The following is a 16,475-nucleotide window of genomic DNA, read 5'->3' as shown; positions in this document are numbered from 1 at the left end:
AAGCGCATGCCGCGCGTCGTCTTCTTCACGATCACGCTCATCTCGGTGCTCTTCCTCGTGTTGGCCAGCACGGCGTACTCAGCCGTGGGCTGCCAGATCACGGGCAACCTGCTCTTCTCTATCTACCCGAACGCCGTCTCGGGACTCACGACACTCGGCTTCAAGTCGGACTGGGGTGCCGTTGTCCTGGCCTACCTCTTCATGCAGCTGCACGTGACCATCGCCTTCTCCGTGCTGCTCAACCCGCCCTTCTACCTGGCCGAGCGCCTGGTTCTCGGGATGCACAAGAAGAAAGAGGGCGACATCGAGAACGCCATCTCGTACGCCGATGCCTCCACGCCCGCCAAGGAGTCCGTGAACGTGTCGGAGCGCCGCTCCAAGGTCTCGTACGTGTCCGTGGCGGACGCCGAGAACCCGCACTACGGCGACGAGGACGCCGAGGCTGCCGAGTACCGCGGCGCCAACGCCATCAAGTACGTGCTCATGCGCATGGCCATCATCGTGGTGCTCGTCATCCTGTCCATCGTGCTCAAGGACCACTTCTCGGACCTGTCGGACTTTGTGGGCGCCTCGTGCATCTCGCTCAACAGCATTATCCTGCCCATCGTGTTCCTGCTCAAGAAGTGCTGGAGCACGATCCCCATGTGGGAGAAGGTCCCCGCGCTCGCCGTCGTGGTCGTGTGCTGCGTGCTGGGCTGCTACGTGACGTACACGTCTGGCAAGACGCTGTTCTCGCCCACGGACTCGGACGTCGAGTTCCCGTACTGCGACTCGGAATTCGAGAACACGGTGTACTACAACTACACGGCCGTGCACGAATCGTAGATAGAGTTGGGTAGTTTCTTTTCTTTCTTATTGGTGATGTTCTCGTGGTTCATAAGTCGTGAATACACTTGTTCTGATGTCGATCCGCGGGCTCGTGCTTTCGTCACTCAAGTGTGCCATTTTGAAGTGGTAGATTTGAAAATGAGATTTGAGCAACCATAGGGATTCCCTGAATTTACACAGGCATAGCCGTTTATCGTTGCAAAGCAATATAGACCCAATTCTCCTTGTGCCGTCCTCGATTCCTCTGAAATCGCCTTTTCGTAGCCATTACGGATAGCACTGTACGAGTTTGGAACGCCTGTATGGTCACCAAGACCAAAAATCTCACTTTATTTGTTCCCGAGTAAGGAGGAACTTGTCGGCCCGCGCAACCATGGAGGAGATCAAAAATCTATTCACAAAGTAGCGTACAAACATGCCAAGAGCAATGTGCGGGGCCAAGACATAGGATAGTAATATATTACAAGGTTACCATCGCTGCTACCGGTCAGCCTCAGTTTGTTGGTACAGCTTTCTCGAATTTGGCACCATTGCCATAACATTTTTCGTAGCGGCCGTATCCGACCTGCACCCATCGCACAGTCCACGGAGTCTCTGTCTTTTGGTTTGAGGAGGCCTTTGGTATCTGCTCGTCGTCGCACCTGACGTAGCGGCCGTGGCCAACGCAGACCCAGCGCGGCACCTGCTTCTTCATCTCGAGTTCAACGGCACTCGTTTGCAGAGTCTGGCTATCAACCAGACTCGTGTCGGTAGTCTCACATTGAATGGCACCACTCGTTTGCTCATTCAGTGTGACAGTCTCCTGTTCATCGATGACGGTCTCTTCTTCCTCCACGACATCCAATTCCTGGTCCTCGTTCTCAATCTCTGGAATCGTGGAGCAGTCCGTTGAGACTGTCGGTGTTTCGGACGATATGTCATCGCTCAGTGCTCTACGCTTGCCGGATAGGAACGGGTTGCACTTGTTCAGTAATCTGTCGGCGCTTGCCTTGGAGAAGCCCTCGCCCAACTGCTCGTCCAGGACAAACGTGGGTGCCGACTCCCAGTTGGCGAGTGCCACTACTTGAGCTCGCGGCGCCGGCGGTACGTACAGCGCGGCATTGTCCGGTGTGATCAGCTTGCACTTGTCGTCGAAGGCAATGTGTGTTCCCTTCTTCGGGCGTTTCTTGGTCGGGGAGCTCGCGTCGGCAAAGACTCGTCGAGAGTTCTTGGCCATCGCGATGTCTCCGTCCACTCCGTGACAAAATAGGGATTTGGCGGTGTACTTTGCCACGAACTGCCAGATCTTGGGGGCAGCGCGAGTCATGTTGTCCAGCGTGACGAACGTTCTTTCGGCCTTCATGTCGTCTCTGCTTTAGCTTGCTTGCATCGGGTGTTGTTTCTGATGAATTGAAAAATGAGCTGTCCCCAAGTTGGTGAAAAGCTAAAGCTGGGCGTGGAGCGGCGACGGTGTCATTGCGACACGCAGTGGAATGGCTCGCCTTGCAGGGCAAGATGCATGGGTGGCAATGCATCTTGGCAGCCGGCTGGATCGATCTCGCCATTTTTTCCGGCTGGGCCAACACCAGTCAAAGAGACCATCAATGCCTTCAGGAATTGTGCGACAGAAAGATCATCCAAAAGTTGTTGAGACAGAGATGGTCCCAAATAGAGGCTGACTCAAAGCACGTCAAATTTTAGTGTAGCCATCTCTTCGCTACATCGCTGCTTGCCAACTCGTTGTAGTCTTGGTTGCTGGATAAATAAGAGAGGACGGTGCCGCTGCAACTCGTGGCATGTGACCGTGTCTCGGAGCAGATGTCTCAGTCGGTCAGGAACTGCTCGAGCAGCTTGGGCAGCGTCTGGCGCAGGCGGCAGTGCCGGTCGCGCTGTGCTCGCGACTGCGCAAAGGCCGCGAGGTCGGCGAGGAAGCGCGCGAGGATCTTCTTGCGCTGCTTCGTGGTGGTCACGACGCGCAGGAACCAGAACGGCTGCCCCGCGTGGAACCTGGCGTACGTCTGGAACTGGCGGCAGTATTGGCACAGGAAGTGCGCGTTCACACACGAGGCCGCCAGCGCCTCGTGCCGGAGTCGCGCAAAGTCGGCGAACCGACGACGCACGCAGAGATTCGGTGCTCGCTCTGGCGCGTCTTGGTTCGACGCTGACGCATCTGTAGGCGTAGTTGTGCTGCACTGAGAGACCGACGTCTGGGCCGGTCGGGTCGGCGTCTGCACTCCGCTGTTCCGTACCGTCGGGATGTTGGACGTGGGCTGGAAGAGCGTGTAGGTCTGCACCTCGTAGAGCGTGGCTCCGTCGCGAACGCTCTTGTGGGTGTCGGCGATGCGCATCTGCTCAATGCTGGCGAGGAAGTCCATGGAAGTGGAGGCCTGCACTGCCATCGACGCAGGCGTCAGGCTGGCGGCGTTGAGCACTGGCAGGGAAGCACTCGTTGGCGTTGGCGTTGCGCGCGCGACGCTCAGCAGCTCTTTGTGTTGCTCCCGGTCATTGGAGCTGGTGGCGACTCCCGTCATAGTGCTTGGCTTGCTGGTGGGGCGGAGGAATGCGAAGTGGCGCAAAGAGTGCCGGGAGTGGCCAGTGAGACTGAAGTTGGGTACGCTACCACTGTTGCACATGGTGTAAACATGCTGCAGACGTCGTGATTATATCGGCGAGACCGTCGGCGCTAAGCAAGCAGCACCCGTCAGAGGCGTGGTCGTAGGGCGCACTAGCCATGGTGCGGGCGCTAACCGAAGAGCGCCTATCGCAACAATGAAAGTTTCCGCCAAGTTGGCACTGCCAACTGACGAGTGCTCTGCTCTCCAGAGCGGACCGTTGGCGCCTTTAACGGTGATGATGGCCTTGATCGCGACCAAAGCCTCGAGGAGCAATCACCTCGGCCGCTCAACTTGAAGCTCACCTCGCGATCTGTAGCACTGCGGCAGCGAGGTTGGCGAGCATGGAGCTCTTGCTCGAGGGTTTTTGTTTTCTAGACCACGACGATCAAATGGGCACCACTTGCCTTGGTCGAACATGAGCGCGATCGTGATTGCTTGCTGAAGATCCACGGTATCCGGTACCAACGTTCTGTCAGCTGTGGCTTCTCTCCCGTTTACAACCTACACTGTTTGAGGCGGCCCACGCCTATATACGGGAAATCAAAAAAATGAACAACATGTACTTGATAAACTCTAGACAGTATTGACAGGAGCACTGGCGCTCCATGCTCACGCAGGACGACAAACTCCTGCGCAGCTCCTCGAAGTCGCTCAATCGGCGCTCTACCTTGAAGCCCGGGAAACTCGCACGCTCTTCCTTCGAGCTGGGCTTGCTGACGGGTAGTCGCGACGTGGGCAGGCTCAGGAACATCTCGAGCACGAATACCAATTCGCTGTCTGCATCCGTCCGCGTCACGTTGATCTCCACGCGCTCGACGCTCCAGAGGAACCCCACCGGAAGAGACGCGTTCCACCGGCGATGCGCCTCCAGTTTGAGCCCTAGGTGGGGCTGGACGGCTCCATCGACCGCGATGGTGTACGTCGGCGAAGTGATTGAGGAGCTGGCGAGCGGATCTCCGTTGGGTGAAGCTTCAGATGCAGGTTCATGTTGGAGATACGTGTAGCAGTATCACGCTGAAGCATGCAGAAGCCATTCTTTGCGATTGATAAGTCTAGGTCAAAATGGAAAATGGAGTCTGCTCCTATAAGATTGCAAGCTCTTCGCTGCCATCGTGTAGCAAGGCTTGAGATATTGTTTCTCTACTGGGGTCAGGTCGGCCTTTCCATCGAGTATCGGTGGTCTCCATCAACTTACAGCCCTCTCTCGTGCCTTCATAATCATACGTACCCACTATTTATGTGTTCAGAGACCCCTCTCAATAAGCGCACCTCGTCGTTTCGATACCCCGATATTTCTGATCACCGATGCTAAACAAACTAGTATTTATCAACTTGCATATATTTAGTTCCTCCGAAATCGATTCGGTTTCACACCTTCTTTTATTGAGAGAGACCTCTGTACTAGCGGAGGCCAATATCATTCAGGATCATGACAAATGCAGATACATGTACATATAGCCTGTTTTGTAGCGGGTCGAGCAGGGTTTTCATCGTGCCCATGTCTTTGGCGGCTGAAAAGTCTGGAGTAAACGTAAAACAAAGGTGCACCATACAGTGCATATTTGTGCATGAAAACTAGATCTGCCCATATCCTATCTGCGTGATGGCTTCGCAGACTACCCTTCCTTCAGCTTGGTAACAGTCCTGTGAGTTCCGCTCATGTTTCGTTAATGCCAGCCATGATTATGAAGGTGTGGTACATTTATGTTGATGCGGTGCAGTCGATTATGGTGCCGAGTGCGACTAACCTCCAGTGGCTGGCCTCACCAGACGACTGGATCGAGAGACACCACTTTCCATTTGGACTTCTGTCGACTAGATCAACCATGGCTTCTGCTTGCCCACCACAGGAGACCACACACTCTAGCATTGAGCTGCACCCGAAGCTGCTCGCTCCTGTATCGTCAAGCGGTGACCCGCTCACCAGCTCCACAATCACTTCGCCGACGTACACCATCGCGGTCGATGGAGCCGTCCAGCCCCACCTAGGGCTCAAACTGGAGGCGCATCGCCAGTGGAACGCGTCTCTTCCGGTGGGGTTCCTCTGGAGCGTCGAGCGCGTGGAGATCAACGTGACGCGGACGGATGCAGACAGCGAATTGATATTCGTGCTCGAAATATTCCTGAGCCTGCCCACGTCGCGACTACCCATCAGCAAGCCCAGCTCGAAGGAAGAGCGTGCGAGTTTCCCGGGCTTCAAGGTAGAGCGCCGATTGAGCGACTTCGAGGAGCTGCGCAGGAGTGTGTCGTCCTGCGTGAGCATGGAGCGCCAGTGCTCCTGTCAATACTGTCTAGAGTTCATCGAGTACATTCGATTCTCGTGGACGCAGCCGCGCAGAGTGGTGAAGCTGTTTGGTCGCGAGGAGAAGCGCAAGCAGGTGCTGCAGAGCTTCATCAATAACTTCGTGGCAATGGGCCAGCGGCGTGTTCACAAACCCCGGACGAGCAAGCGCAAGTGCGAAGCGCAGCAGCTTGTGCCGCAAGTGCTCACGGCGTTCCTACTGAAGGACGCCATCTACTAGTCAACCAAGAGCTTGGATAATTTAATGTACAAAGTCTAAAGACGTCCGAAGCTGCTGACTCATGTCTCGCTTGCGCTGTCGAAGGCTGCTTCTATCCCATTCGCAACCTATATTTTTTTCATGGTGCGTGAAGAAGACTATGCGCGGATCTTCAGCAAGCAATCACGATCTCGCACAGCGAGTTGAGGCAAGAGCTTTATGCACATGGTTGCAACGGATCTCACATAAATTACGTTCGTTTGTCTAGGCTTGTTCAGTCCTGCACCTTCACGTAGCGGCCGTAGCCTATGCAAACCCACTTGCCAGGCTTGCTCGAGCTTGCTACTCGTGGGGCACTTAAGTGCTGCAGAGACTTGGTCTTGGGACTTACAACCGTAGTTTCCTCGTCGAGCGTGCTGTCAGACACGTCACTGTCCGCGATGCTGCAGGCGTCGGACGTGTCCGTGGCCGCCTCAGAGCTGGCATCATCGTCTTTCACTGGGAAATCTTGGGCGTCGTGGTTCTTGGACAAACGGAAGCCGGTGACGGCCTCCAAGTCTGCGAGCGAGACAACACCCGACGCGACCACGGAGAGAGCAGCCTCGTGCATGATGGAGGTCTCATCAAGCTCGAGCGCGTCTTCTCCACACATTACGGTGGAGCCGTCGAGGGCACTGCCGTACATGATGTCGACCTGGTCGGCAGCTCCTTGGGAGTGTCTGCGCAGCTTGCGCGCGCGCGTGACTGCGAGTTTCCACAGCGTGGCGACAAGCCGAGCCGTCCACAGGGTGGTGGTCGACTTCGGGGCCGAGAGCGACGGCATCTTGGTCGGGGACGACGGTCGAGAGGTTTGCATTGTCGGGAGAGAAGTAGGCGCTCCCTGGCGTTTTCAAGAGTGAGGCTTGCTACGAAGCTCGAGAAGATCCCAAACAGGGCATGGCTGCTGGGGATGCTAGTCACCTGCACATCTAAGGGTGCTGCAGCTGTGAAGCTTCAAACCCGTGCTACTTCCTGTCATCAGTGATGATTTGGCCGCTACGATCCTCTCTACCGTTGTAAGGCGCTCGGTCATCAGTAGCAGCATGGACTGCCATCACCGCCCTAACGAGAATCACTGCAAGCGAGCACGCGCTCCGTGGTCGCGATCTCATCGAGTATGAGAGTGCAGCCGCGGCAGTTTTGCGGTGGGGCCAGCGCAGGTCCAGACAAATGAGCGGCGTCCCGATGCTGTCAGGCATGTCCAGGCCTGTCACGGCGACTGGGCGGACTGGGACAGCGCGCCTTTCACCCTGCCTTCCCGCTAAATGAGCCCGCAGTGGTATCGAGCTGTACACGTTTATCATTTCTCGTTGTCTCTGCATCAGCGGGCGCAGAAAACCTCGAAGTGTTTGCAAGCCTTGCTTTGTCTGTCGCGACTTTTGCCTTCGCGATTGCCAGCAAAGACAACTTCAACTTGAGGACAAGTGCTCGTCTTCAGTTGCGCTTTTCTATTGTTCATTGTTCATTGCTATAATAGTAGTTCATATCAGCTGTAGAGCGAGTCGAGCAGTGCCTGGTACTTGCGGTCCACGGCGCGGCGGCATACGTCTCCTGTGTCGGGGTCCAGCTCGCCAGATTCGACAGAGAAGTCGGCGGCCATGAGGATCCACTTGCGAACACGGAAGCCGGAGATGGAGCACACCTGAGGGAGATCCTCCAGCACCGTGTCGAAATGCACAGCCCAGTGCTGGCATCGAATAGCCTCACCAACGCTGGTGGCAGAGCTGCCAATGGCGTGACCGACCTTCAAGGCGTCCTCGTCGAGCTGCACACCAGCGGCATGCTTGTTCCCCGCTGCAGAGCGCGAGCAAACCACGCTTGTCTTCAGGAAGAAGAGCGCGCTTAAAAAGGTGCGACCGTCACCGACCAGCACCGCGCGGTCGAGCTCCGGCATCAGCTCCATCATCGCAAACTCGTAGGGATGGACAGGGACCCAGTCGCCCGTGGAGAGCACGAGGAAGTCTCGCGGGTCGCTGATCTTGAGGAAGCCGGTCGGCGTCAGGAATCCTCGCTGCCATAAGCGGAGCCACCCATCGGAGTCGCACGTCGACGTGTATTGATCACTGTCGTTGTCACAGTCGTGCTCTGGGCCAGGGCTGCAGAAGCTGCTGCATGTTGCGTAGCGGTAGCCCATGAATACGTTGCGTCCGCGCATGACCGTTTCCTGAGAGCGCTCATCACAGCGGATCGTGGTGCCAGGTAGAGCACGCCCAGAGCTGCCGAACTCCCAAGCGTGCGGAAAATTGATTGCTGCGAAGCCAGAGGTCTCGGCAGTGCCAAAGAGCTGGTAAATGGGAGTGTCCACCGTCTTGAAGAGCCGCTCAAGTTCGAAGTCCAGTGGTGCTAGCACCGAGTAGCAGGCGGTGCAGCTCTCTAGTCCAACCTTCTTCTTGATGTTGTTGAGCACCAGCGTCTTGGCGAGCATGTAGCCCAGGCTGCGGTGCTTGGCTCCTTTGCCCCTGGCAAAAAGCAGCTTCTGCGAGTTGTTGGTGGCGCGCGTCTTAGCCCAGCGGTAGACAGCAGCGTTCACGTCGCCTTTGGCACGATACACCTGTTGACTAAAGCGAGCCCATGTTGCAGGCGTCGCGAAAAACACCGTGGGCTTGTGCTCTGTCACCACGCGAACCAACGGTCGACTGTACGTGGGTGCGCAAACCACCGACAGTCCTGCCACTATGGGCACGTACAACTCCAGCACTTGTGATGCCACGTGTTGCAGCGGCAAATACCCAACGAGGCGGTCTCGACTGCTCAGACCGAAGCTGCGCACCAAGGCAGCCGCCGTGAATAAAACGTTGTCGTGCGAGAGTTCTGCCGCTCGAATCCGCCCAAGAGCGTCGTAGTCAAAAGCCAGTAGGCAGCACTGGCCAGGCATGACGCTCCCATCCAACGCCTCCAGTGACGGCGTCTTGGATGCTTTATCGGTGTTGAGAGTACTGATCGCAAGCAGGTCGGAGGGACCAATCACGTTGATACTGGCGCGCAGGTCGGCGACGGCACGGTCCAACGCGGCCGAGTCGCCAAGGACAATCACCGCACGAATAGGCGGCCGCAGTTCCTCCGGCTGGTCGTCCAGCGCTTCCAGCGCCTCTCGGAAGTTGCCCTCCAAGGAATCGACGACCACAACGGTCGCCTTCGCAGCGGGGAAAATAGCGTTACGAAGTTCGCGCGCGCTCCAGGAGCTGCGTACGTGCGCCACCACTCCCCCCAGTGACACCGTCGCCAGGTTCACTGCCAGCAGCAGCGGACTCATCTGTGCACTGATCACCACACCTTCTCCAGCGCAAAAGCCCAACTGCAGCAACGTCGTGGCCACACACCGCGCGCGCACAGCATGCTGTGCCCACGAGAAGGCCACGTCCACAGGTGCAGCCGTCGACGTCGGGAATCCGTGGTGGTCCCTGTCAAACACCTCTTCGCGTCCATACACGGCCGGTTCGTTGCCGACCCTGGCCACGGTCTGCAAGAAGGCGCTCCACACAGAGGACGGCGTGGTGGTCACCAGCGCCGCCACGGTCGTGACGTCCTCCGCGTCGTGTGTGACGCTCAGCGCGCGACTCCACGTGCGTCCGCGGCTCGCGCGGCTGTTGAGACTGCTGCGCCGCGTACAGGGCTCGCTCTCCACGCTGCCGCGCGAGTACATGTAGCCATACTTGGACAGGCTGCCGTCTCGGGTCGTGGCTGACTCAATTTGGATCTCCCCGAACGGCCGCGCGGGCGGCGGGTGCGCGTGTAGCATGGAGGTCTTCTCTCGGCGCTCCGGCTGCTGCTCTGGCTCCTGCTGGAGGCGGCGACGCAGCGAGAACCGGTGGCGTCTGCGGGCTTGGGGCACGTCACCTACGCGCGGTGTCCAGGCGTCTCCGGAGCTGGTGGACGGGCGACTGCTGCTGGAACTGGGCGCGTGCACGATTGTGGTCGTGAAGGAGATCATGTCGGACGTGACGCGGCGCACGCGGGGGCTGCTAGGGCCAGCTGCAGCCGTGTCGCTACCGTTACTCACCGACGCATTTACAGGCGCGGCCGAGTGGCTAGGGGCTGGCCGAGAGGGGTCAGAGCGGCAGCGCGAACGCTCTGGTGCGGAGATTCCGGCCGCCGGCATGCGCCTCAGGCCGCAATAAATAAACTGATCTGTAAGAAGAAGCAGCCCATCGATTTTGAATTAGAGCGACTAGTGTACCCGATTGGAGCATCCCCCTGCATACCCTTATCCGGGTGGTGTTTAAAAGCTCGGAAGCGCTCAACGGGTCAAACCCCGTGCACAGCGCGGGAATGAAAAACACAGCGAGCGTAGCGAGCCGATCCCCTGCGTGAAGCGCGGTAGGTTCCCGCGCAAAGAGCGGTAGGATTCATGACTCACAGGCAATTTTTGGTCGCCCAGGGGAGTATTCTAAATGTCAACTCGCATCCGGACATGTATAGATCAGTATATAAAACGTACGAGTCGGTTACAGTAGAATACTTATTTTTCTGGATTGTGTGTCTCTGCCACGGGGGCGCAGAAAATTTACCCCTCTTGGGCTGGATACCCTGCGAAAGATGTTGGTGTCACTCTGACATAAGATGGGCAGATCGCGTTGAGATGGTACTGTATGAAATTATGGCTAAGTTGTAGGGTGACGTGGCTGGGCGGCTTTGTGCCATATCGACATGTCCCAGATGGTCGTAAAAGAGTCGTGAAAGTGCACCTCGACAGGTCAAGCAGGCACAAGTCCCTCACATCTGCTTGTCCGCGTGCTTACAACAGGGATATGTAAGGGGCGCGTATTGTTGCCTTGTACAAGTCCAAGGCTAATTCGTGCATGAATGAGTGAACCCACACTGCAGACGAGGACAGCGGCCCGGAGGACAGGCACGTGGACCTGGACACTTGCACGACGACACTACACAGCAACACGAACAACGCTATCAGCAGCGAGACCGATCTGTATATTGACCTTGCTCTGACTCCGCTCAGCTCTGGCGGATGTGGATGCCGGTCTCAAGCCTCCGGTTGCTGTGGTGGCGCGGCGGCGGCGTCGGGTCCGCGTGCTCCAGCCCCAGGTTGCCCAGACCGCCGAAGTCCTCGCCGCAGAGCTCCTGTAGCCGCGACATGGGGAACAGATCGAGCGCCTCCGGATCCATCTCGTCGTACACGGCGTTCAGCGTCGACGCCTTCAGGTCCTTCACCAGCGCGAAATTCCAGTGTGCGAACACCTCCGACGAAATACCCATGCTACAAAAAAATCCATCAGTGTTAGTTAGTCAAAGCACGTCTACAAGATAGCAACGCAACGCAACGCAACGCAAAGCTCCCGCTCCCTTACCGTTGACGTATGCGCTCCTTGACGTCGCCGACGGTATCGCGCTCGTTGAAGCGCACGACACATGGTACACCGTGAGGGTGAATCCACTTCTGAGAGCTATTCTGGAAGTTAAAGTGCACCACGCCCTTGTGGAACCACACTGGGTTGTCGTCGTCAGACATCGCGCCCGTTTGGTCGCTTGATGAGACTTGACCTCCATCTGGTTGCTTTTCTGTGGGACTTGAGGACGGGTCTCCAGCCTTGACCTCCATCTCAGTGCCTGTGACTGCGAACGCCTCCTTCCCAGCGTCCGCTTCAGCCTTAATGTGTGCCTCAGTCCCTGGGTCTGTCGGCGCATCCGCCTTAACTGAGTTGGCATCGCTTATCAACTCGTACGACGGAATCTGCTCCACCAAGATCTCGGGTGTATTGGGGTCCGATGCGACGCCACTTCCCCAGTAGCGCGACAATGTTGCGTCCTCCTTAACGATACGCTTAATCATTGTGCCATGATGCACAACCTCGCACGCGCGCAGCGGCGTGTCCTCCGGCAGCCCAAAGCCGTCCCGAATAAGTTTCAGCAAGTCGCGGACCCTGTGCGTGGGCATCACCAGCACTTCAACATGGCGGTGCGGAGCGATCGGTGACGGTGACGCAGCCTGTTCCGTAGCGAAGCAAGCATCGTAAATGCTGAGATGCACCAGCAGCTCCTTCTTGGCCTCTATCTCCGTGATCGGGTAATCGAGCAGCTCGTAGTACAGGATATTCGTACGCTCCATATACTCAGTAAGAAACTCCTCCAGTGTCGTTTGATCATCCCCAGAGTAGCGTGAATGACGTAGCGGTGCCTTCAAAGGCAAACTGTTGAGGGGTGAGTGCTGATACAACCGTACAAACAGTCGCTTCGGGCCGACAAGCCCCAAGTGCGCCGCCACTGCATCAATCACCTCGTCATACACGTTGCTAAACAGGAGCGGTAGTGTAAAGGATTCTTCATCCGAGTGGCCATAGCGATGGAATGTAACTTCCACGCGATCCAGCAAGTACTGGAAGTAGGATGGCACATCAGGATACCGCTCAGCGGACCGCTTTTGGGACTTGTAAAACTTCCCCGTTGAAATTAGCCCCGCTGCAGCTGACCCGTGGCTATGAGGGCCTCGGCTGCCGCTGGTAGACAAGGCGCTCGAGATTGCTCGTGAATTCTCATCGTCGCTATCGGGAGATATAACGGCCTTCACTTCTTCACCGTCGGGGCCGATGTACGTCGTTTCAAAGACATCCGGGTCGTCATCAACTTCGACCTCAGGATCGATCACGATTCCATTTGCCACCTCCTCGTCCTCAGCGTACTGGAAGCAAATTATGTCGCCGTTTTGAATTTCAGACGCCGTGAGGGTTGCCTCCATATTAATCTCGGACACATTTGTAGGTTGGATCTCCTCGTACAATACCAACTCCTTCGAGAAGGAAATTGAAAGCGCTTCATGCAAACACTTCGCTAGCTCTGCGCCCGTAATTCGTGCATCAACGACCACATTGCCCACGTACTCCAGCCGCTCACCGAGCTTTCTCTTGAGGTCGTAAAACTTGATGAACAACAAAATTTCGTGACTTCGTAGGCGTGGAGCGTGATCCATCGCAATACTATCGCTAGCATCGGCATAGGCCGCAGCATCATCCTCGTCGTCCTCGCCCATTTCTTGGCTTGGCTTTAAATCAGCCTCAGCATCTAACTCAGGCGGTGTAAATTCGTCCCAGAAGTGCCTGTGGATTATTGTTGCTTTCTCCATTTTCCCTCTCCCGTGTGCACGAATAGATGGGGAGGATGGCGATATCGGAGGCGATGCTGTAGGCTGCGATGAAGTTTCTGACGACGCATTCAATATCTGGAGGTATAGCCTGACAGGTGCCTTTGGCGAGGCGTCATCCTCAATCAGCGAGTCTATACGACACCCGTACATGTCGGGGCTAATGGGCTGGTCGGGACGAGTTGTACGATTTTCTCGGGTGATAACTTTCCACAAGCGCTGGCGCGACATGGGGACTCCAGTCTCTTTATACACGCGGCGATGTAGCTGCCGGATCGAAGTGGCGCGTTTGATGCGTACACGCAACGTGTTTGCGTTGTTAAACAGCGCGAAATCTGAAGTCTTCGTGACCCGCTTCAGTTTGGCGACATTCTTGTCGGACGCGATGCGTACAGTCATGTACAAATGCTCCGTTTGCTGGGCTTTCTTGCGTCGAGCAACTGCCTTCTCTTCTTCGTGGAAGCGGGTAACTAGATCCGCTGGAATTGGCAATGGGTCGCTTTGCCAACTAGGAACTGGAGAATCCGCGGCTACTGCTTCCCTGGATCCGTTGTTACCAGTATCGCTGCCTGTCATCAAAACGTCTTCTGAAGCAGATAATGTCGCTGGAGCGATTGGTACATCAACACTTGCGCCAGTAGCCTCGTCATGAATTGCACTGATATCATTCTCACCGTCTCGCACGTACACAAGCATATATGCGCTCGAAAAGTTCCTGCCAACTGGGAGCATCAAGCTGTTTGAAGCAGAAGAGTCCAACGGAAGACTGCCACTACCGTTGCTTTGGCTGTAATCGTACACCTCATCTGTTGCATGCTCACCGTCTGTACCCGGCACACCTCCAGCATCCACTGACCTGAACTCGAGGCCATCCATACCATTCGGCTCATTACTAGTCACACCACCATGATCCGGCGAGCAAAATAGTGATGATGAGTATAGTGGTGATGGAGGCTCCGTACCACCATCTTGCGGGGTTACAGGAGTCCCCCCTGAACCAAAATTGCCTTCGATCGCTACCTGCTCGTCTACGCGCGTGATCTGGTCATCGTCGAATCGGAACCAGTCTGTGCTTGCTGCAATGTGCTTACCGGGCCGAATAAATACGTAGTAGTGACCGCCGTGTACATCGCCGCTGTGCACCAGCACGCTATGCAGGTGATAAATATACCGTGGAGATTTGTCTTTGCTGCTATCCGTGTCCTCTTTGTCACCGTCCGAAATGAATTCATCAAGCACGAGCGTCTTCGGGAACTCGAAGCGATCGTGAACTTTCACCATTCCATCGCGCATTGGGTCGTATTCAAAGCGCTTGAGCTGAATGTTGAGAACGGGTGGGAAGTTGATAAACTCGATGCCCTTCTTGGCATCCTGCTTCCCGTGTCCTTCCGCCTCGTACTGGTTGTCTCCATCCAGCATTTCCACTTCCACGTACTTGCGAAAGGACTGCATCAAGTCCTTACAGCCTTTCACATCTAACTGCAAGTCGTAGAAGCTTTCGTCCCGGAACGACTGGGAGTCCACATTCACACACTGTACAAACGACCGCACTTTGCCCTCGAAAAGATTGGGGATCGCCGAGTCCACTCTCGTGTGCTTCATCTTTTCTTCTAACCGATCGCACAGAATCCGGTACAGTTCCTGCACGTCATGCTGCATGAACGAGTCGATCTGACTCCAGCCAAAGGAGCGCGTGAGCTCCTTCGTCGACACCGCCTTCCGCTGTCGCTGTAGTCTGTAAAACACGCGCTGCAACGCCAACGACACGGAATCATTGGTATCTTCCTGAGCTGTCGGCGTCTCGTACACCACCTGTCTGAACGCCCTCAAGTGGAACAGCGTCTGCAGCAGCGAGTTCAAGTAGCATGTGGCTCCCTGGTTCTTCAGACCGACCATGCCGGTCTCGTCCTTCGAGTCGTACGCCAGCAGCTGCTGCACCGTCTCGAGTGACGCCTGCGCCTCCTTCAGCAGCTCTTGTCCCTCCCGACTCGACACAAAAGTCGGTTGTTGTGCCACTTCCTCCTGCAAACTCACATCCTCCACAAAGCTGAGTCGCACCTCCACATCGGCCTTCCCTTCACCTGTTAAGAACTCATTACTCGGATTTAGCAGCTCGCTGCGTAGAACGAATTGGCTCATGCCGAATTGCGGGTTCTCGTGTGAAAACGAATGGACGCTCGTGGTTTTACGCAGTGGCGCGTGGCCTCCCTGGTTTAGCAGCGTAATGCCGACTTCTGCGAGCTGCGGCAGCTGCGCGGCGTCACTCTGTACGAGCTCCACAAAGACGCCCACGAAGCTCTGGTCCGTGGGGCTGCGCGGCTGCCAGAGGACGCGCCACTGGCCACCATGTGGGTCCGTTTGCACGGGCGTCGCGACCCGCGCGTCGGTGAAGTCCAAAACGGGAAACCGCTCGCGGAAAATCAGTGCGGCAGCGTCCGGCTCCACGTCCATGGGCTTCGCATCCACCTGCTGCGTGTGCAGCTTCTTGCGGCGCTCCGCATCCGGCGGCGAATCGCTCCGACGCTTCTCCACCATGACGGGCTTGACCTGCTGCGGGTGGTTGGAACTGTGAGGGGTTGAGTGGACCCCTAATTAAGGGTGGCTGGGCACGAAACGGTCGCAAATGGGAGGTAAAATTACCTCGCAATAGTGAGCAGAAAGTTCGTATCTCAAGGATTATCATCACATTTGTCAAACTGCGGATATGAGTCGAAGAGGTGGTCGATAGGATGTGAGCACTACACTAAGCGCCAATAAAACCACTCGGCAAGTGTTCTAAGTGATCAAACGCAACCTGGTTAGGCACCGACAGGTTATCCGGACGCTAGAGACGATCATCAACGTGCCCAAAGCTGACTATGAATTGCATCTCAGAATCCCTACAGACTCGAGGGGATCACTAGCATGAGTTTTGAATACTTCTCTGTCTTTAGCTTCTGCCTGTTGAAACATCAGAGACCAACAAAGCAGTATTGTCGAGCAATGCGTAGTAACATGGTTGTTCGATCTGTACGCCACTCCCAAATGTACAGACAACAAAGCCTCAACTTGGTCTTACTGAACGACAGGCAAGTCGCTCCCGCATCCCTAGTCACCAACTCCAACAAAACGCGATGCAATCACACCAATGGACCGTTGCAGACGCATCCATCACTATAGAGCAAAGCCCTTGCACACTGATCCATGTAACACAATATCCTCGCTGGCACCGACCGAACCAAGACTCAAACGTACTTCGAAGTAGCAAAACTGCTTCTGTCTACTGCGACAGTGAAGACAGGCACTCCTACAATAGTGCAAGTGCATCGAGTGCAAGAGCTTTTGCTCGTGTCGCGCCCCGATTTATGTCCAGTTCGCCCGATCGTACGATTTCGCGAACATCAACAGCACGAATAAATTCCGAGCAGGTGCGGCACCGGGAGA

The 16,475-nt window shown here is 56.1% G+C and overlaps 8 protein-coding genes across 8 annotated transcripts; 3 read left to right on the top strand and 5 right to left on the bottom strand.

Annotated features, from left to right (window-relative positions):
- Positions 1-6: 6 nt before the first annotated feature.
- KRP23_7970 (uncharacterized protein) lies at positions 7-825 on the top strand (the record flags this gene model as incomplete). Its single annotated transcript, XM_067893351.1, has 1 exon — positions 7-825. One exon carries the CDS (start codon positions 7-9, stop codon positions 823-825), a length of 819 nt encoding a protein of 272 aa, XP_067745142.1.
- A 496-nt stretch (positions 826-1,321) lies between these two features.
- Positions 1,322-2,170, bottom strand: KRP23_7969 (uncharacterized protein; the record flags this gene model as incomplete). Its single annotated transcript, XM_067893350.1, has 1 exon — positions 1,322-2,170. The coding sequence occupies one exon, from the start codon at positions 2,168-2,170 to the stop codon at positions 1,322-1,324; it is 849 nt and encodes a 282-aa protein (XP_067745141.1).
- Positions 2,171-2,630: 460 nt separating this feature from the next.
- Positions 2,631-3,338, bottom strand: KRP23_7968 (uncharacterized protein; the record flags this gene model as incomplete). Its single annotated transcript, XM_067893349.1, has 1 exon — positions 2,631-3,338. One exon carries the CDS (start codon positions 3,336-3,338, stop codon positions 2,631-2,633), a length of 708 nt encoding a protein of 235 aa, XP_067745140.1.
- A 689-nt stretch (positions 3,339-4,027) lies between these two features.
- On the top strand, positions 4,028-4,426 carry KRP23_7967 (uncharacterized protein; the record flags this gene model as incomplete). Its single annotated transcript, XM_067893348.1, has 1 exon — positions 4,028-4,426. One exon carries the CDS (start codon positions 4,028-4,030, stop codon positions 4,424-4,426), a length of 399 nt encoding a protein of 132 aa, XP_067745139.1.
- Positions 4,427-5,248: 822 nt separating this feature from the next.
- On the top strand, positions 5,249-5,944 carry KRP23_7966 (uncharacterized protein; the record flags this gene model as incomplete). The annotated part of the gene is made up of 1 exon (XM_067893347.1): positions 5,249-5,944. One exon carries the CDS (start codon positions 5,249-5,251, stop codon positions 5,942-5,944), a length of 696 nt encoding a protein of 231 aa, XP_067745138.1.
- Positions 5,945-6,197: 253 nt separating this feature from the next.
- Positions 6,198-6,779, bottom strand: KRP23_7965 (uncharacterized protein; the record flags this gene model as incomplete). Its single annotated transcript, XM_067893346.1, has 1 exon — positions 6,198-6,779. The coding sequence occupies one exon, from the start codon at positions 6,777-6,779 to the stop codon at positions 6,198-6,200; it is 582 nt and encodes a 193-aa protein (XP_067745137.1).
- A 669-nt stretch (positions 6,780-7,448) lies between these two features.
- KRP23_7964 (Long-chain-fatty-acid--CoA ligase ACSBG2) lies at positions 7,449-10,061 on the bottom strand (the record flags this gene model as incomplete). Its single annotated transcript, XM_067893344.1, has 1 exon — positions 7,449-10,061. The coding sequence occupies one exon, from the start codon at positions 10,059-10,061 to the stop codon at positions 7,449-7,451; it is 2,613 nt and encodes an 870-aa protein (XP_067745136.1).
- An 851-nt stretch (positions 10,062-10,912) lies between these two features.
- On the bottom strand, positions 10,913-15,587 carry KRP23_7963 (Ubiquitin C-terminal hydrolase 12; the record flags this gene model as incomplete). Its single annotated transcript, XM_067893343.1, has 2 exons — positions 10,913-11,174; positions 11,266-15,587. 2 exons carry the CDS (start codon positions 15,585-15,587, stop codon positions 10,913-10,915), a joined length of 4,584 nt encoding a protein of 1,527 aa, XP_067745135.1.
- Between the last annotated feature and the right edge of the window lie 888 nt (positions 15,588-16,475).

Source organism: Phytophthora ramorum, assembly GCF_020800215.1.
Source record: "Phytophthora ramorum isolate Pr-102 chromosome Unknown Phyram_PR-102_s0006, whole genome shotgun sequence".
In the NCBI taxonomy this organism is placed as follows: domain Eukaryota; phylum Oomycota; class Peronosporomycetes; order Peronosporales; family Peronosporaceae; genus Phytophthora; species Phytophthora ramorum.
Note: the sequence above shows the minus strand (reverse complement) of the source record. Positions and strands in the feature narration are given on the sequence as shown.